General features: G+C 48.5%; 1 protein-coding gene across 1 annotated transcript; it reads left to right on the top strand.

Moving 5' to 3' along the window:
* Positions 1-1,812: 1,812 nt before the first annotated feature.
* PSME1 (proteasome activator subunit 1) lies at positions 1,813-18,106 on the top strand. Its single transcript, XM_060281864.1, has 11 exons — positions 1,813-2,031; positions 2,720-2,752; positions 3,507-3,569; positions 5,106-5,207; positions 6,762-6,825; positions 7,603-7,700; positions 7,913-7,981; positions 10,766-10,833; positions 15,808-15,862; positions 16,933-17,019; positions 17,820-18,106. Exons 1-11 carry the CDS (start codon positions 1,993-1,995, stop codon positions 17,898-17,900), a joined length of 759 nt encoding a protein of 252 aa, XP_060137847.1. The 5' UTR covers positions 1,813-1,992; the 3' UTR covers positions 17,901-18,106.
* The last annotated feature ends 28 nt before the right edge of the window (positions 18,107-18,134 follow it).

Consider the following 18,134-nt stretch of genomic DNA (forward strand, 5'->3'; position numbering starts at 1 on the left):
TTGCTCGGTCCCTGCTCCTGCAAACCTAGCAGTTCAAAAGCATGAAGTGCAAGTAGATAAATAGGTACCGCTCTGGCGGGAAGGTAAACGGCGTTTCCGTGTGCTGCTCTGGTTCTCTAGAAGTGGCTTAGTCATGCTGGCCACATGACCCGGAAGCTGTCTGCGGACAAACGCCGGCTCCCTTGGCCAGTAAAGCAAGATGAGCGCCGCAACCCCAGAGTTGTTTGTGGCTGGACCAAACGGTCAGGGGTCCCTTTACCTTTATTTAGTCGTGTCGGACTCTTCGTGACCCCATGGACCATAGCACGCCAGGCACTCCTGCCTTCCACTGCCTCCCGCAGTTTGGTCTGACTCATGTTGGTAGCTTCGAGAACACTGTCCAACCATCTCGTCCTCTGTCGTCCCCTTCTCCTAGTGCCCTCAATCTTTCCCAACAGCCCCCAAAGCAAAGTCCCTGCTGGTCCAAGACTGCTGTGTTTATCAGAAATCAAGCCGCCTCTGTCTCTCCTGCTGGGGAAAAGACTGGCCGAAAGCAGAAGGTCCCAGTGTGGCAACTTTAAGGCAGCTGATGTTTGTTCATAAGCAGAGGGGAGAAAGGCAGGTCCCATACCACCACCAAAATAATAATAATAATTCTATTTTTTTAAATGGCCTGTTTGTTTTCTCTTCCTTGGCTGGTTGGATTATCTCGAGTCAGGAATTATACTCCCTGTCAGATGGGCAGGGCATTCTCCTCCTCCTCCAGGCCTAGCATACTCTCTCATTTTGAAAAGCAAAATCAGCTGGAAAACTCCACAAAGTTTGAGGTGCACTGTATCAGACAGCGGCAGAAATGGGTGCATGCTGCATAGAAGCAGGGGGAGCCCTATCCTCGGGAGGCAGTGTGGGCTAGTGGTCGGATCGGGCTGTGCCAAAGGGCCGGAGAAACAGAGATTCAAACCCCCCACCTTCCAGTCCTCCTCTCTCAGGCTAACCTACCTCACAGGGCTGCAGTGAGGATAAAATGGAAGCAGGAGACAGAAGAACCATGGTTTGCCACCATGAACTCCTTGGAGGTGTATAGGGTGTGTAAGTATATTAAAAAGTTATTTTTAAAAAGAGTAAAATTTATTTCCCCCCCCCCGGCATTCCTTCAAAGATGGGGAGGGTGTAAAAAGCTGCCTTACACAGGATTTTTTTGGGGGGGGGCACCTTCCCGTTTCACAGTGCAACTTCTAGGCAAGTTCTGCCCCCACCCTCACCCCTTTCTTTTTAGTACATACCCTTATTTTCGGGGTATGGCTTATATTCCTTGAATGCTTAAAAAATCCTGCTACGGCTTATTTTATGGCTACGTCTTATTTTCTGAGACACATGGTATTTATTTTAGCTCAGCAAGCATTGCCTGCACTGGCTGGTAGCGTCCATAGCTGCCAAGTTTTCCCTTTTCTCGCGAGGAAGCCTATTCAGCATAATGGAATTTCCCTTAAAAAAAGGGAGAACTTGGCAGCTATGGTAGCATCTCAGGGTTTCAGTTGACGACAGAACTTCAGGAGTCCTTCTGCATGCCCAGCAGATGCTCACCCCCCCCCCCAATAACAGTATTATAATAATTTTATTACTTATACCCCGCCCATCTGGGTGGGTTCCCCCAAAAACGAGCCTTGCTGCTGCCAGCTGAGTTTCTTTGAACCCCGGCCGGAGATGCAACAGGCAGCGCTGCTTGAGAAGAAGGAGAAGCTGCCCCTGTTGAATGGCTGCCTGGCAGGCCCCTCCCCTTCCAGCCGTGGGAAGTCCCTGCCACCCCCGTGCGCGTTCCGTCCCCACCTTTCCTCCCCTTCCCTTTCATTTTCGCTTTGATGCCCTGACTTGCCACAGCCGCTCCCTCCCAGCCACCCGCGTCGCCGCTTTGCAACTTCGCCTCCCGGGGTTTTTTGGGGTTCGGCCGAGCGCTGTTGTTGTTGCAACCCCAAAACCCGCCACTCCAGTTTTGCGCAGGCTGAGCCCGACGCCATGGCTGCTTTGGAGGTTCCCCCGGAGTGCGAGGCAAAGGTAAAGTGGAATAACTGGGGGGGGGCGAGAGGGTGGGGGGTCATGGAGAGGCTGGTGTGTTTGTGGGGTCTCAATTTTAGGGAGGTTTTTTTTTTAAGGGGAGACTACAAGAGCAGAGGCAGAATGTGCCAGGAGGAAGTCTCCTGCCACTTTTCAAAACGCGGCAGGCGGAAATCCAACAGGTTTCCCCTTCACTTTCGCTTTTTTGCGGGGGGCGGGGGGAGCCTGGGACGGAGGAAAGACTCCCTCTGTTGGGGGTTTCTAACCCGCCCTTCTAGGCAAAGGCACCTTTGCCCTGTCTAATGGAGGGTTTGGAGAAGGGAGGGGGGCTCGAGGGGGGTTGCCCGGAATGGGGAGCACAGGGGGAGAGATTTGGGGGGTACTTCAAATCCAAATTGGAAAGGAGCTTTGAGTCCTGTCCCCAAACTCGCAGGACGGCAGCTTTGGAGGAAGGGGGAAAGGTGGGTTGGTCTACTCTGGATGGAGGTGCTTGGCACCTGTGTGGGAACCCTGTTTTCTGCCTCGTCAGGCGGCAGACCAAGCGGTGAGGCCGACAGGTGCGCTGCGAGATCGGGTGACGCTGCCCCAGAGGGTCTGGCGTGGGGCCCAGACGCATCCGGCTATTGTCCTGACTCTGTACATTTTTTCGATCCATCGTTTCATTTCTCTCTCTCTTTCCGCTGTGCAGGTGAACTCCTTCAAGAAGGAGCTGTGTGCCCAGGTGAGAGGCTCAAAACCACCTTGCAACAGGGTCTTTTTTCCTTTACTATTCCCCCCTCCAGCACCCCAGAAACTCTGTGGGTTTTACTACAGTCACCCCCAAAGCTTATTCTTTTAGGAAGGGGAATAGGCAAGGCTAAACCAAACTGGATCTCTGCCCCAGAGCCTACCTCGGCTGACATGGTTGAAACCCCAGAGCAACAGGGAGCTAAAGTTAGCCACTGAGCACGTGCAGAGTGCAATTCCCACATGCTTGGGATTTTGGGGGCCACATTCCCGTCTCAATGTGTGTAACCTCTAGGCAAGTTCTGAGCCCGCTGTCATAGCTTTCATTTTATATTCAATTATTTTTTTAAAAAAAATTAAATTTAGCTTCAGTGGTTTAACATAAAATTAAAGCATAAGAAGGAGCTAAAACCATCTTTGGAACGTTTCAATTTCCGAACAGTCCTGCTTTGGATTTTACCACAAAACTGCACAAGATTCTAGTTCCTTTCGAGTAAGTAAGCAGAGACCAGCCACCATAGTACCAAATATAAGCTTTGTTGCTAAGATTTTAGGCCTCCACAGAGTGGAGCGTCTTTCTGTGACTTTGCATTTATTTTTTATTTATTTTTGACGGTTATGCGAATGTGCATCTGTTTCCCTTCCCCCTTTTCTTTTAATCTGCCAGAGTTTTCATTCCACTTGTCCTCCGATATTTCTCTTGTCTAAGGCCCTTTTCTCTCTCCCCCGCAACCTCTATCTACCCCAAGGCTGAAGAACTTGTTGCCAGACGTTTCCCAGAAAAGATTGTGGAGCTCAGTAATTTTCTCAAGGTAAAACTTCCTTGTGGGTTTTTGGAATGCAAGCAGCGTGGGGGGTTGCAAATGGTTTTCTGCAGCCAGCCTTTAAAACAAAAATAGGAAATTACTGGAGGCTAGGGGATTGTCACAAATGATCAGCTGAGATTTCCCCCAAGATTTGGGAGAACCAAATGGGATTTTGGACACTTCAGAATTAACAGTTCTGAAATCTAAAGGGCTTGGAATGGAACAATGTGGGGGAGGACAAGAAAAGAATCAGAAATGGCTGTTGATCTACAATTTTATGAAAGGATCAAAACTAATACAGTATTAGGAACAGAGGATTGCTTGCTACTGAAAGACTGGGCTTAAATTGACTCCAGGTTGCAATTCTAGACATACTTTTCCTGGGAGGAGGTCCTGAGGAACTCATTAGGACTTGACTTCTTGGCTGACCCACATAGGATTGAGCTACTAGTCCTCATGAAGGAAGATGCGTGGGAGAGAAGACCAGGAAAATGGCCTCCCTGTGTGAACTGCAGGTTCAAGCTGCGGAGCTCGGATGATTTTGGGTGAAATTCGTAGGGGTCAGTTAGAAATGGTAGCAGGTTAAACCAAATTCCAAAACAACAGAGCTTCCCAGTTGCCTTCTGTCTGGGAGGGAAAGTGGCTTGGAAATCAAATAAATAATATTAAATAATAATATGTACCGGTAGAATGTTTCCCTTGCTCTTTCCTTATCATGTTTCCGACACCAGATTAAAAACTGACCTGCTTTTCCAGATATTTGGTGATGATGGCTTGCTGTCGGCTGGTTGATGTCACCACTGTTTTTCCATTGGGGTTCTGTCTGAATTCTGTTAAATATGTTTTCCCCCCCCTTCCTTTTATTTTTTAGGCTTTGTTTTCTTCAAAAGTTGCAGGTCATAATCTATGGAACTCCCTGCCACAGGAGGCAGAGTTTGTTGGCCACCAACTTGGATGGCTTTAAAAGAGGATTGGGGAAATTCATGGAGGAGGATAGGGCTGTCAGCGGCTTCGAGCTATGATGGCTATTCTCTGCCTCCACAGACAGAGGCAGAAATCCTTCTAAATACCAGTTGCCGGAAGCCAGAGGGGGCTCTTGAGTTCAAATCCTGCTTGCAGGTTTCCCAAACACAGGCCTCTGGTTGCCTACTGTGAGAACAGGATGCTAGACTTAGATGAGCCACCGGCCTGATCCTGCAGGCTCTTCTAATGATCATACGCCAAGGGACTAATAAATTGAATTATTCTTGTCATTTATTATTTGCACTTTTCGGTCACATTTTACAGAAGAAAAAAGTCTCAAACCGGCCAGGCGAGGTAAATTGCAAAACATAAAAGCAAGGTCTTCTAAATCAATCAACTGAAATAATAATAATAATAATAATAACAACAACAACAACAACAACAACAACAACAACAATAATAATAATAATAATATCTAAGGAAGACCCTGCTCCAAGACTCAGATGTTGGGGGCAGCAACAAGAAATGGGGAATTGCAAAGCCTGTTTCTTCATATCTCTCTCTCTCTTTCCCCCCTAGTCCCCCGAGCTGAATGTCTCAGACCTGCTTTCGCTCCGCGTCGAATTAGACATCCCTATCCCTGACCCCAAGAAGGACGAGGAGCGTCGCAAGCAGCGGGAGGCGAGTGGGGCAGGGGGTTTGGGTTGGGGCTGGGGGTCTGGACCTTCGAGATTGTGGGGCAGCGACAGATCCAGTCCCAGCAAATCACAGGTCCCCGGTCCCCCCCATTTCTGGTCCTACACGGAATCTCTTTCCGTGTGCAGTATTTTTGCTGCGTTCGAAACCTACGTGCCTCAAACTTTTGCCTCCCTGCCTTCGCTTCTCCAAACCTTCCCGTTGAGGCTGCTCTCACAACAACCCTGCGAGGCGGATCATCAACCTCGATCCTTCATCTCCCGAGCGGAGAGGGCGGCACTTTGTGCCCTAGTTTTCCACATCCAGCTTTGTGTGTGTGTGTGTGTGCAACTGGACTATCCCAGTTGAGAGGACGCTTGTGGGTGGTTGACCTTAATATTACGCCTATCTTTTAATTAATACCTTCCTCTCTTGCCCGGAGGGCTGGAAGGAGCCGATCTTAACAGCTGTACGTCCTTCCTTCCTTGCTAAGCAGTGCTTTGAATTTAGTCCTCCCTGCCCCACGGGGAGATGCCAGGGGCTGTGGGGTATTTATATCTCTCCCTTCCCCGTTCCTTTTGTCACGAAGAGCATAATCTCTAGGTAGATCTCCCATCCCTATAATTATGTTTCACTGGGTGTCTTCTAGGATGTGTTAGCGATGATGCCCTTAGTTGGTTTGTTGGAGGGCTTAAATTGATAATTTTTGCTTCTGCCAACTCTGTCGTTCTCCGTTCAGGCGATCCGAAGGGAAGTTAGGACGTGTTCTTGAGAGAAAGGGATATATTTCCTTTGCAGGCCACTTTTCCCGTTTCCTTCCTCTGCCCAAGGAAATCAGTAAACTCCCAGGCGACAGGGAAACAGTTGCGGACTGGTGGGTGGCGGGTTCAGATTCCGCTACCTGTGATGGGCTGGAGAAAGGACATTTTCTCTCCGATCTGTTGCCAAAAAGAAGGAGAAAGCTCAGTTTCTGTGGCCACATTTGCACAATGCTTTTAAAGCACTGGGGTATCACAGTCATGGCTTCCCCCGAAGACTTCTGGGAGCTGTAGTTTGTTTCGAGTTTGTTAAGGGTGCTGAGAGTTGTCAGGAGACCCCTGTTCCCCCCACACAGCTGCAATTCCCAGTCAGCCACACTTCGCAAGGAACTCTGGGAATTGTAGCTCTGTGAGGGGAACTCTGGGAATTGTAGCTCTCTGCGCCCTTAGCAAACTACAGTTCCCAGAATTCTTTGGGGGAAGCCATGGCAGTTTGGTACAGCTCTTAATGTGTCATCCCGCATCCTTTGGCATTTCCTACAAGGGAATGTGGCCTTCAGGCTGTAAAAAGTCACCCCTCTATGCTGGGATAGCTCAGCCGGTGCAGCGCGAGACTCTTAACTTCAGGGTCATGGGTTCGAATCCCATGTCAGACATATGATTCCTGCGCCGCAGGGGGTTGGACTAGATGACCCTCGGGATCCCTTCCAACACTATGCGTGCTGGTGGGTGATTCTCTTTTTGCCTTCCCCTTGTGCATTTTGTGATCGCGTTCCTTTATTCCCACTCTCTCCTGGTGCAGAAAGAAGAAAAGGATTCCAAAAAGGAAGAGAAGGACTCAAAAAAATCGGAGGATGAGGATAAAGGTACGTAGGATTCCCTGCGATGTCTGGCAGGGAGACATTCTGAAGCCTTTCTGTGGAAATGGATAGCGAGAGGTGTCCCAGTGGGCCGCATTCTGCCATGTTTTACTAGCCAGGCCCCGTCTGCACTATGCATTTAAAGCAGTCTCACCCCACTTTGAACAGCTGCAAAGGATTCTGGGATCTGTACTTTGTTCGGGGTACTTAGGAGGCCCCTGTTCCCCTTCACAGAGGGGTTTAACGGTCAACCCACCTTCCCAGGGAACTCTGGGAAATAGCAGCTCTCTGAGGGAAATGTTTCAAAATTTGTTTTATTCGTTGATTTTGTTATTTTATCAAGTAGAGGCGGTGGCCTTGGACGATAGGCCTCCGTTGAAAGATGAGGCTAAGGAAAGATAACTGGATTTTATCCAAGTAGACCCGTTGAAATGAATGGGCATGGCTGACATAGGTTCATTCACTTCAGTGGAGAACTTGGTTGGCCACAAGCCACAGTTACCAGCTGCGTAGGCCTGCCCCCAGTCCCGTTTAATCCGGAGAAGGTTATTAAAAAATAAATAAAAGGCAATTACTCTTGGCAGCCAGCCATCTTGGAAGAGCTCCGCCCCCCCCTTTCTTTTTTACACAAAGGGAAAATGCCTCTTCTACTACTGCTTGAGAGAGGAGGCCTTATTTCCATGCTTCTCTCTCTTCCAAGATGGCGTCTGTTGGCGCCACTTTGAGGGTGGGCCTTTGCGTGATGCCTCTGAGGTTCTCCTCCTCTTCCTCCTTCTCCGCCAGCGCCCCCCTGCGGTCCGGTTTGCCACAACGAGAAGATCACCGCCCTGCTGAACCGCGTGAAGCCCGAAATCCAGGGCACGAAGGAGAAGCTGAACGTGGTGAGGAGTCTGGAGGAAACGGGTCACATGCCGCTCGCCCCTTTGCACAACCAGACATGCTGACCTATCACCCTGCTTAGTGTTGGAGGGGACCCCAAGGGTCATCCAGCCGAACCCCCTGCAACGCAGGAATCTTTTTGCCTAACGTGGAACTCGAACCCACCACCCTGAGATTCAAAGTCTCGTGCTCTCTTCCCTCCTTCTCCCCCCAGATCTCGCTGTGGCTACAACTCCTGGTGCCGCGCATTGAGGACGGCAATAATTTTGGGGTTGCGGTCCAGGTGAGTTTGGGCCCACAGGTCTCCCTGAACACCTTTTCTCTCTGTGTGTGTGTTTGTTGACAGTGTTGAAACCAGAATAGACAGATCCCTGGAGGAGAAGATGGCCAGGGTACCAATAATACAATTATGATGCTTCTGAAGACCAGTTTCTGCAAACTGCAGGAGAGGAGAGCGTTCTTGTTTTTGGGTCCTACTTAAGGGTCTCACAGATCGGGAATCTGTTTGGCCACTGTGAGAACAGGATGTTCTCATGTTTGTGTGACTTTTCTGGGCCCAAATGGGATGTTACCGTATTTTTCGCTCCTAAAAAGTAAGAGGAAATGTCTCTGTGTCTTATGGAGCGAGTGCGTGGTCCCTGGAGCCGAATTGCCTAGGGGCTAAAGGCAGATTGTGCTTTTTCTTTAAAAAGAAAGAAAGAAAGAAATAGCTAAAGGCTAACAAGAGGGAAAGAGGAACCCGCTCAGCAGCTGATTGCAAGAGATCGGGGAGGGAGATAAGAGAGCTAGCTCCCTTCCCGGCCCCTTGCCTAGGCCTCAATTGTTGTCTGCAGAGGGAGACATGTGACTGGCTGATTAGATTATCTGTCTGGAAACTGCAGAAATGGGTCGGGTCCCTTTCCTAGAGAAGCTGCAGAACTGTTGAGTTGAACCCCATAAAAACAGGACTTTTTCCCTTTGCAAGGAAACTCAGCAACTTTGAGCTGATCCTAAAAAATGGAGCTTTCCCCCTTTGCAAAAAAGATGCACAACTCTGAGCTGACTTCCCCCAAAATGGGGCTTTTACCATTTGCAAAAAAACCTGCACAACTTTGAGCTGATCCTAAAAAAAATGGAGATTTTCCCCTTTGCAAAATAAGCTTCCTCAAATATTTAATTGGGGGGGGGGCAAAGGCACCTAGGCCTCTAGGAGTTGGCTGCTATGCCTAGGACAATTAAGAAAGCAAAATATTTTTTTTCTTGTTTTCCTCCTCTAAAAACTAGGTGCGTCCTATGGAGCGAAAAATACAGTATACGACCAGGTCTCAATTTTAGTACAGGCACACAGGTATATAGTTATGGAATGGGTTTTTTTGTGACAGACCTCAGCAGTGCCACCCCAAATGATTTAAGTTCCCTCTAAGCCAGAGGAGTGGAGGGATTTGGGGCCCTGGGGCTCTTTTTGACACACCTACTTCGTTGCTTGAGTAAGTCCAGGGAAAAAAAGTCCACCAGACTTAACATGGACACTGGTACCAGAGCCTCAATAAACCCAGATGCCAACTTTGCTGCCACATACACCCGGACAACACCATTACTGGCCCCAACAACATCAAACATACAATCTCAGGACTATTTTATTGCTCATCCTCTAACATTATGTATGCCATCAAATGCCAACAGTGCCCTTCAGCTCTCTATATTGGACAAACAGGCCAAACCCTACGCCAAGGGATAAATGGACATAAATCTGACATCAGGAATCACAAGACAGAGAAACCAGTAGGAGCACATTTCAATCTCCCAGGACATTCTATACAAATCTCAAAGTAGCTGTCTTATTACAAAAGAATTTCAGAAATAGACTGGAAAGAGAAGTTGCTGAATTGCAACTCATTACCAAACTTAAAGGGATGCGGGTGGTGCTGTGGTCTAAACCACAGAGCGTAGGGCTTGCCGATCGGAAGGTCGGCGGTTCGAATCCCCGCGATGGGGTGAGCTCCCGTTGCTCGGCCCCATCTCCTGTCCACCAAGCAGTTCGAAAGCATGTCAAAGTGTAAGTAGATAAATAGGTACCGCTCCGGCTGAAAGGTAAACGGCGTTTCTGTGCATTGCTCTGGTTCGCCAGAAGCAGCTTAGTCATGCTGGTCACATGACCCGGAAGCTGTAAAGCGAGATGAGCACCGCAACCCCAGAGTCGTCCGCGATTGGACCTAATGGTCAGGGGTCTCTTTACCTTTACCTTTTACCAAACTTAAAACCATGGTGAAACCTGGTCTGAATAGAGACATTGGATTCTTATCTCATTATACATGATAAAGCTATTTTTAGCCATCTCACCCCTTGCTTTTTCCTGTAAGACCAATTGCAATCGTTAACAGTTGTCAACAGGTTTACCACTCCTATCAGCCAATCACCCATTCCCACCCCCTTCTGAGTAATACCCCTCCCCACCCTCTCACTATATATAAGGGTCTGGTGACTTCTGTTTCAGTGTATCTGAAGAAGTGTGCCTGCACACGAAAGCTCATACCAGTGACAAACTTAGTTGGTCTCTTAAGGTGCTACAGGAAGGAATTTTTTATTTTGTTTCAACTACGTCAGACCAACACGGCTACCTACCTACATCCAGAAAAAGAGAGCGAGCGAAAGAGACCCTGCCGTCTTTCGGCTCTGCTTCCACCCACCACTGGCTCTGACTCTACCTGCTAGGGAGTACAGCCCCCAAATGATTTTCCTTCATAGGAAAGCAATGCTCCCATCTTCTGCACTATCAAGAAAGCTGGCATTTGGTGCACCACGTACCTCAAGAGATCAGTGGGAGAATCTGAAAGCGGTGGTGTGTGCCATTGAGCATGTGCAGAGTGCATTGCCATCCTCCTCGGTTAACTGCAGCTACACCCGGGATTAAGAAGAGCCGCTTTGCTAGCAGAGATGTCACATAGACATTCAGTCTGTTTTGGGCCCAGAAATTATTATTGTTCAGCCAATACTTCCTTGCCACGTTTCCTGGTCCGTTTTCCTTGGACTCTGTCATCGCATTGGAAACTTCCTGTGTTATAACCCTCATCTTTCTCTCCTCTTCCAGGAAAAAGTGTATGAACTGCTGACCTCGGCTCGGACAAAGCTGGAAACTTTCCAGACTCAGATTGCCAAGTGAGTCTGAATTCGGAGGCAGAGCACTTCCAACTTTCCCTTTTCCCTATATTTGGTTTAAAAGGAAAAAAATACTGAGGAAGAGGGAAATTTGGCGAATTTTCTCCAAAGAGCTCCTCACTTAATCCCCCACAACAACCCTGCGAGGTAGGTTAGGCTGAGAGGCTGTGACTGGCCCAAGTTCACCCCGTGAGCTTCATGGCTGAGTGGGGATTCGAACCCTGGTCTCCCAGGTCCACGTCAGACACTGTAACCCAGGCTTCCTCAACCTTGGCCCTCCGGATGTTTTTGGCCTACAACTCCCATGATCCCTAAATAGCAGGACCAGTGGTCAGGGATGGTGGGAATTGTAGTCTCAAAACATCTGGAGGGCCGAGGTTGAGGAAGCCTGCTCTAACCACTAGACCACACGGGCTGCTGGTGCTTGTCTGAAGTTTTAGACTACAAGTTCCATCAGCCTCGGCCGGTAGCCTAGGACAAGGAAGGCAAGAATACGACGTACCGTCATCCACACGGTCGCAAAATTCACAGCTGCGGAACATTCTTAACGCTTTTTTAAAATGCTTTTAAAACAAGGGTAGCCAATGTACTTCCTCTATGTTTCGGGCTAAAACTCCCCTCATCCTAGACCTGAGAGGGACTGATTTATTTCTTTATTATCAGATTGATTCCCCTAGCCTAGGAAGAAAGGTTGTGGCATTTGGGGTCTTTTTAAGTTTAAGGAAAATGCAAGTGAGAGATGGCTTGTAAAATTATGCAGGGGATACAAAAAGTAGATAGGGGGAAAGTAACCCCCCCCCCAAATATGGCTAGAACTCTTGGACAGCCAATCAAGCTGAATGTTGGAAGTTTTGGGGCAGATTAAAGAAAGGTGGCGCTGTGGATTAAACCACTGAGCCTAGGGCTTGCCGATCAGAAGGTCGGCGGTTCGAATCCCCGTGACGGGGTGAGCTCCTGTTGCTCGGTCCCTGCTCCTGCCAACCTAGCAGTTCGAAAGCATGAAGTGCAAGTAGATAAATAGGTACCGCTCTGGCGGGAAGGTAAACGGCGTTTCCGTGTGCTGCTGTGCTTCGCCAGAAGCGGCTTTGTCATGCTGGCCACATGACCTGGAAGCTGTACGCCAGCTCCCTCAGCCAGTAAAGCAAGATGAGCTCCGCAACCCCAGAGCATAGCTGTCAAGTTCTCCCTTTACCTTTAAAGAAATGACTTGTTCATGCAGGATGTACTGGTAGTTAAACTGCGGAACTCCCTCCCACAGGAGGCAATGATGGCCACCAAAATGGATGGCTTTAAAAGGGGTTTGGACAAATTCATGGATCCACCATGTTCTCATTAGGTTCTTATTGAACAGCATTTATATACTGCTCATAGCTGCCAAGTTTTCCCTTTTCTCGCGAGGAAGCCTATTCAGCATAAGGGAAAATCCCTTTAAAAAAGGGATAACTTGGCAGCTATGATACTGCTTGATTGTAGTAAAAACCTCTGAGCGGATTGTAAGAATTCATAAGATTATCAATTTAAAACCGGCCACACAGGTCAGCTAAAGAGCCTCGCTGGGGGAGCTTATTTTACTGCTAAGTAGAGTTGAGGCAAGTCAGTTCCCTCCTTCCCTCCTCTGTCTGACTCTCCAGAAGAAACTAATTCCTCTTCCATGCGGCTTAAACTCCCTGACCTGAGATCCAAAGATTGCACAGATCCCTCCCAGGTGAATCAAGTCCTCCGAGCAACGCCAGTCCTTAAGGAGATGCTTGTGAGGAGGAATCATAGAATCATAGAGTTGGAAGAGACCACAAGGGCCATCCAGTCCAACCCCCTGCCAAGCAGGAAACACCATCAAAGCATTCTTGACATATGCCTGTCAAGCCTCTGCTTAAAGACCTCCAAAGGAGGAGACTCCACCACACTCCTTGGTAGCAAATTCCACTGCCGAACAGCTCTTACTGTTTAGGTGGAATCTAATGTTTAGGTGGAATTTAGGAGAGGAGCCAGCTCTTTCCATCTCACACACAGGGCTTCACAAAGGGCTGAAATTCATCCCTTTGTTAGTTATTTTACGGCATTGTGTGTGTGTGTGTTGCGATGGGGCAAGCTTCACCTGGTGGATTTCTGCCTGCCTCCCTGGAAGATGCGGAAGCCGTGCTGGAAAACAAGGTGGCATCTTGGCTGCTCTTGCCGGGCCTAAAACGCTGGCCTTGTTTTGCAATATATAAAATGTTGCCTTCCTCTGATCTCTCGGACCTTTCCCATCACCTGATGTTCCTTTCAACTGGAGAGGCCAAGGACTGAACTGGGGGCCATCTGCCCTGTTCGTAGTTTGCGGTTTGTTAAGGCCGCTGGGAATTGTAGTACTCTGAAAGGTACACTATAGTTCCCAGGGGATTCTTGGTGCTGGTAGTTGGGGGGGGGGTGGAGTTTGTGATTTAAATGTAGAATGTATTGGATGCAGCTAATTGCTGTGGAGCTGAGCAGCTTCCTGGCAGCTGGGCAGAGAAAGCAAAGGTGAGCTATAAATGTGGGAGCGGCAGAGAGCTCGCACCGTGGACTTTGCATGGATGCCCTAAATTGGTTGGTTGTTAAGCAGGGGTGTGAGCGAGCACGAGCAAGCGAGAGAGCGCGTGGATGCAAACACGCCCGAAACTTGTTAACTCAAAATCCAGGTCACAGGGCTGCGGACAATCCATGCAATGCATAATTGAGGTTTTTCGTTTTTTAAGAGACCCGGGAAGCAACAGAAATCTTTTAGTGATCCCTAGTGTGCCGATTTGAAAAGTTTAATGGGAAGTTTCCACCGGATTGGTTTTTCCGCCGCCCTCGCCTACTTTCTCTCCTCCCCCAAGCCTTTTCACGGGTGCCACCCCCCTCTCTCACACACCTGGAGCTGTGCGCTGTCAACACCGCAGGTGTATAAACAGGTGTTCATACATCGTTTTTTGGGAAAAGGTGCTGCAACAGAAAATTGCACCAAGTTGGTGGTGGGGTTTTTCGGTCAGTCCATTTGTGTTTCTTGTCCGGGGGGGTGGGTTGTTTTGGGGTGGGTTTTTGGGGGGCATGTACCTGTTACTCTGAGTGCATATAATTTTTTCACACCCCAAAAATGTCCTTCTGATTCCTGTCGCCCCGCCATTCCTTGTTACCTTTAAAAAGAAAATGATGAATTTCCCTTGTGTACCTTTTCTTTGCAAATTCTCTTCGTTCCATCCGCCGATTCATCTTAGCAAATTGAAAAGCAGTGGTTTTGCTTTCTGGGTGCGAGGTCCCCCCCCCCCCCGTGATTTTCTGAGATTGATGGCATATGACCTAGAAAGACCCGGGGATCAGGACGGGGAGGACTTAAAGGAGACCTGAAAAGTGATCTGGGCTTCAGGGCAAGGAAGGTGACCTGCGAAATTTGACCTCTCTTGCAGTTGGTCAGTTCTGGGGTGGGGGTGCAGCTTTCCTACTGCACTCATAAGGCAGTAAATTGAAATTACTTCCGCGGGGTGAATCGAAAGCCACTGTTAACAGCCTCTCTGATCGAACGAAAGGGGGATGACTCCTTCAGCATCATTGGAGCAAAAAAATAACCAAACCAACCAGCCCATCTTGTGTGGGATTGCTGGAAACTGCAGCAACCGTAGTCCACAGCAAGTAGGGGGGGGGGGCTGATAAGGTTTTGGGCCGCTGGCCAGATCCAGTTCTCTCCTGAGACACCACTGCAAGCAACAGGTGTGGAGGATGACATGGGTCAAGGGGGCGTGTTTGGGTCTCTCCTCTGCTGCAGACACCACCCCCAAACTCCCCAGAGTGTTCAGGAGGTGATCTGAGTGCAGGGCCGCAAACGCAGTCTCAACCAGGGCCGAATAAGAGTGTTTGCTTCCTGCCTTTGCAACAGCCTGCTGAATAGCTAAAGGTCATAGAATCACAGAATGGTAGAGAGGGAAGGGGGACCCCCGGGGGTCATCTAGTCCAACCCCCCGTGATGCAGGGATCTCAACTAAAGCATCCAGGAGAGGTGACCATCCAAACTCTGCTTAAAAGCCTCCAAGGAAGGAGAATCCATCTCCTTCCAAAGGAGACCATTCCACTCTTGGAACGGCTCTTACTGTCAGAAAGTTCTTCCAGATCATAGAATCATAGAGTTGGAAGAGACCACAAGGGCCATCCAGTCCAACCCCCTGCCAAGCAGGAAACACCATCAAAGCATTCTTGACATATGCCTGTCAAGCCTCTGCTTAAAGACCTCCAAAGAAGGAGACTCCACCACACTCCTTGGTGGCAAATTCCACTGCCGAACAGCTCTTACTGTCAGGAAGTTCTTCCTAATGTTTAGGTGGAATTATCTTTCTTGAAGTTTGAATCCATTGCTTCGTGTCCGCTTCTCTGGAGCAGCAGAAAACAATCTTTCTCCCTCCTCTATATGACATCCTTTCATATATTTTAACATGGCTATCATATCACCCCTTAACATTCTCTTCTCCAGGCTAAACATACCCAGCTCCCTAAGCCGTTCCTCATAAGGCATCGTTTCCAGGCCTTTGACCATTTTGGTTACCCTCTTCTGGACACGTTCCAGCTTGTCGGTATCCTTCTTGAACTGTGGTGCCCAGAACTGGACACAGTGTTTAGTCTGGACACAGATGTTTAGAACTGGACACAGATGTTTAGTCTGAGTCTCCTTTCTTGTACAGTGGTACCTCTGGTTACGAACTTAATTTGTTTTGGAGGTCCGTTCTTAACCTGAAACCGTTCTTAACCTGAGGTACCACTTTAGCTAGTGGGGCCTCCCGCTGCCGCCGCGCCCCGATTTCTGTGCTCATCCTGGGGCAAAGTTCTTAACCCGAGGCACTACTTCTGGGTTAGCGGAGTCTGTAACCCGAAGTGTTTGTAACCCGAGGTACCACTGTAACTTGAAGCCATTGCTTTGGGGGCCTAGCCTCAAAAGAGGAGACCTTCTGTATCGACTCACTTCTGCTCTGTCTCCTTCCTGTTCCCCAGGTATTACTCTGAACGGGGCGACGCAGTGTCAAAGGCAGCCAAAAGTCCACACGTGGTAAGTTCCTTCCTGCTTCAGTCATGTGGCAGGAACAGCCCAAAGGTTACAGGTGAAACTCGGAAAATCAGAATATCGTCGAAAAGTGGATTTATTTCAGTAACGCAACTTAAAAGGTGAAACCAATATATGAGATAGATGCGTGACATGGAAAGCAAGATACGTCAAGCCTTTATTTGTTGTGATTGTAATTATTTGTCGTTAGGCGGGTCAATCATAAATGGAATGTAATTAATGAAATGTAATAGCGAGGTTTAAGAAGGATACTGACAAGCTGGAATGTATCCAGAAGAGGGCAACCAAAATGGTCAAAGGCCTGGAAACGATGCCTTATGAGGAACGGCTTAGGGAGCTGGGTATGTTTAGCCTGGAGAAGAGAAGGTTAAGGGGTGATATGATAGCCATGTTCAAATATATAAAAGGATGTCATATAGAGGAGGGTGAAAGGTTGTTTTCTGCTGCTCCAGAGAAGCGGACACGGAGCAATGGATTCAAACTACAAGAAAGAAGATTCCACCTGAACATTAGGAAGAACTTCCTGACAGTAAGAGCTGTTCAACAGTGGAATTTGCTGCCAAGGAGTGTGGTGGAGTCTCCTTCTTTGGAGGTCTTTAAGCAGAGGCTTGACAGGCATATGTCAAGAATGCTTTGATGGCGTTTCCTGCTTGGCAGGGGGTTGGACTGGATGGCCCTTGTGGTCTCTTCCAACTCTATGATTCTATGATTCTATTTTAACGGTTTGCTTTATTAGTGTGGAATTTCCAAAAGAAAGCATTTGTAAAAAAATCAAATAAATAAACAAACAATAAGTTGCATTACTGAAATAAATGCAGTTTTCGACGATATTCTAATTTTCCCGAGTTTCACCTGTCTGTAACATAGGAGGAGGCCGTTGGGATCTGGCCGGTGCCCCATCTAGTTCAGCCTCGTGTCCTCACAGTGGCCTGTGGGGAGACCCTAGGGCAGGACCTGATCACGAGAGCACCCTCCCTCCCTTGCTACTGGTATTCGGGAGCGTTCTTTGAATCTCTCACGTTGACTTTCCCGCCTCCCTCCTCTGTCGCTCGCAGGGCGACTACCGCCAACTCGTGCATGAAATCGACGAGGCGGAGTATGCCGAAATCCGATACATGATCAACGAGCTTAGGAACATCTACGTGAGTGATCGCGCTGCGGGGCTAAGGGGGGCAAATCTGCGTTGCTGCTCGCCTTTTTGCCATTCGGATCCAAGGAATGAGCAGAGCACTGATGCGCAGGAAGGAACATGAATGTGCAACGCTCGATTTATTGCGTTGTACAGGCTGACTCACGATAGGCGAGTAGGCACCAGCTAGCCTGCTCTCCACGCAACCTGTCTCCATCTCGAAAAGTCTGGGCAAGCCCGCCACAGTGGTTTAGCTTCAGCACAAATAGTTCCAGCACCCTTCTTGTGCTCATCTTCCATGGACCCTACCACAAATGACGTTTCTTTAAAAAGACAGGCACATCCTGTGACTCTGAGTTCCAGAGGTTAACGACACCTCCGATGAAGTAGTGCTCCTGTTTGCTCCACGTTTTGCAGTGGCCGACTTTTGAGTTATGGTATTTTGAGTCTAGCCATTTATTTACAAACACAGAATTGCATTTCTCAGCTCTGTCTGCAATACTGTGGACCCTCTGGATACCTAGCGCCTCTGCCTACGGACTTTTCGGGTTGCGGACAGACCCCCGGAACGAATTTAATTCGTATCCAGAGGGCCCACTGTATAGCAAATTCCTGTTGCACCTGTTTTCCTGGATCCAGGGAATGTGCTAGTGGGGAGGGAGTTTTTGGGTGGGTGTGCTCAAATGTACCTTCTCCTCAGCTTCATGTACCTGCTCCTTAGTTTTATGCACCTCATGCGGCTGAGGTAGGCTGTTTGCCCCCCACCCACAAATACTACGTTTCAAAATATCTCTCTTCCTTCGCCCTTCCTAGGCTGTGGTCTACGACATCACCCTGAAGAACTTTGAGAAGATTAAGAAGCCTCGCGATGACAACAAAGGAATGATCTACTAAGCCAACTCAACAGGATCAGGCTGGAAGAAGAAGAAAAAACTCCTTTCACCTAGAACAGCCTTGATTTCACATAACCTGTTCTGGGTTTGTTTGGAGTGTGTGTGTTTTTTTAAAAAAAAATGCTGCAAATGATATCCAGTTAACTGGAACTTCCTGCCAACCAGCTTCATTCACTTTCGAAATAAAGAGGTTTTTAAATTTGACAATTGTTTTTTTTTAATTTATTATGTTATG

The sequence above is a fragment of the Zootoca vivipara genome, chromosome 13 (assembly GCF_963506605.1).
Source record: "Zootoca vivipara chromosome 13, rZooViv1.1, whole genome shotgun sequence".
Taxonomy (NCBI): Eukaryota; Metazoa; Chordata; class Lepidosauria; order Squamata; family Lacertidae; genus Zootoca; species Zootoca vivipara.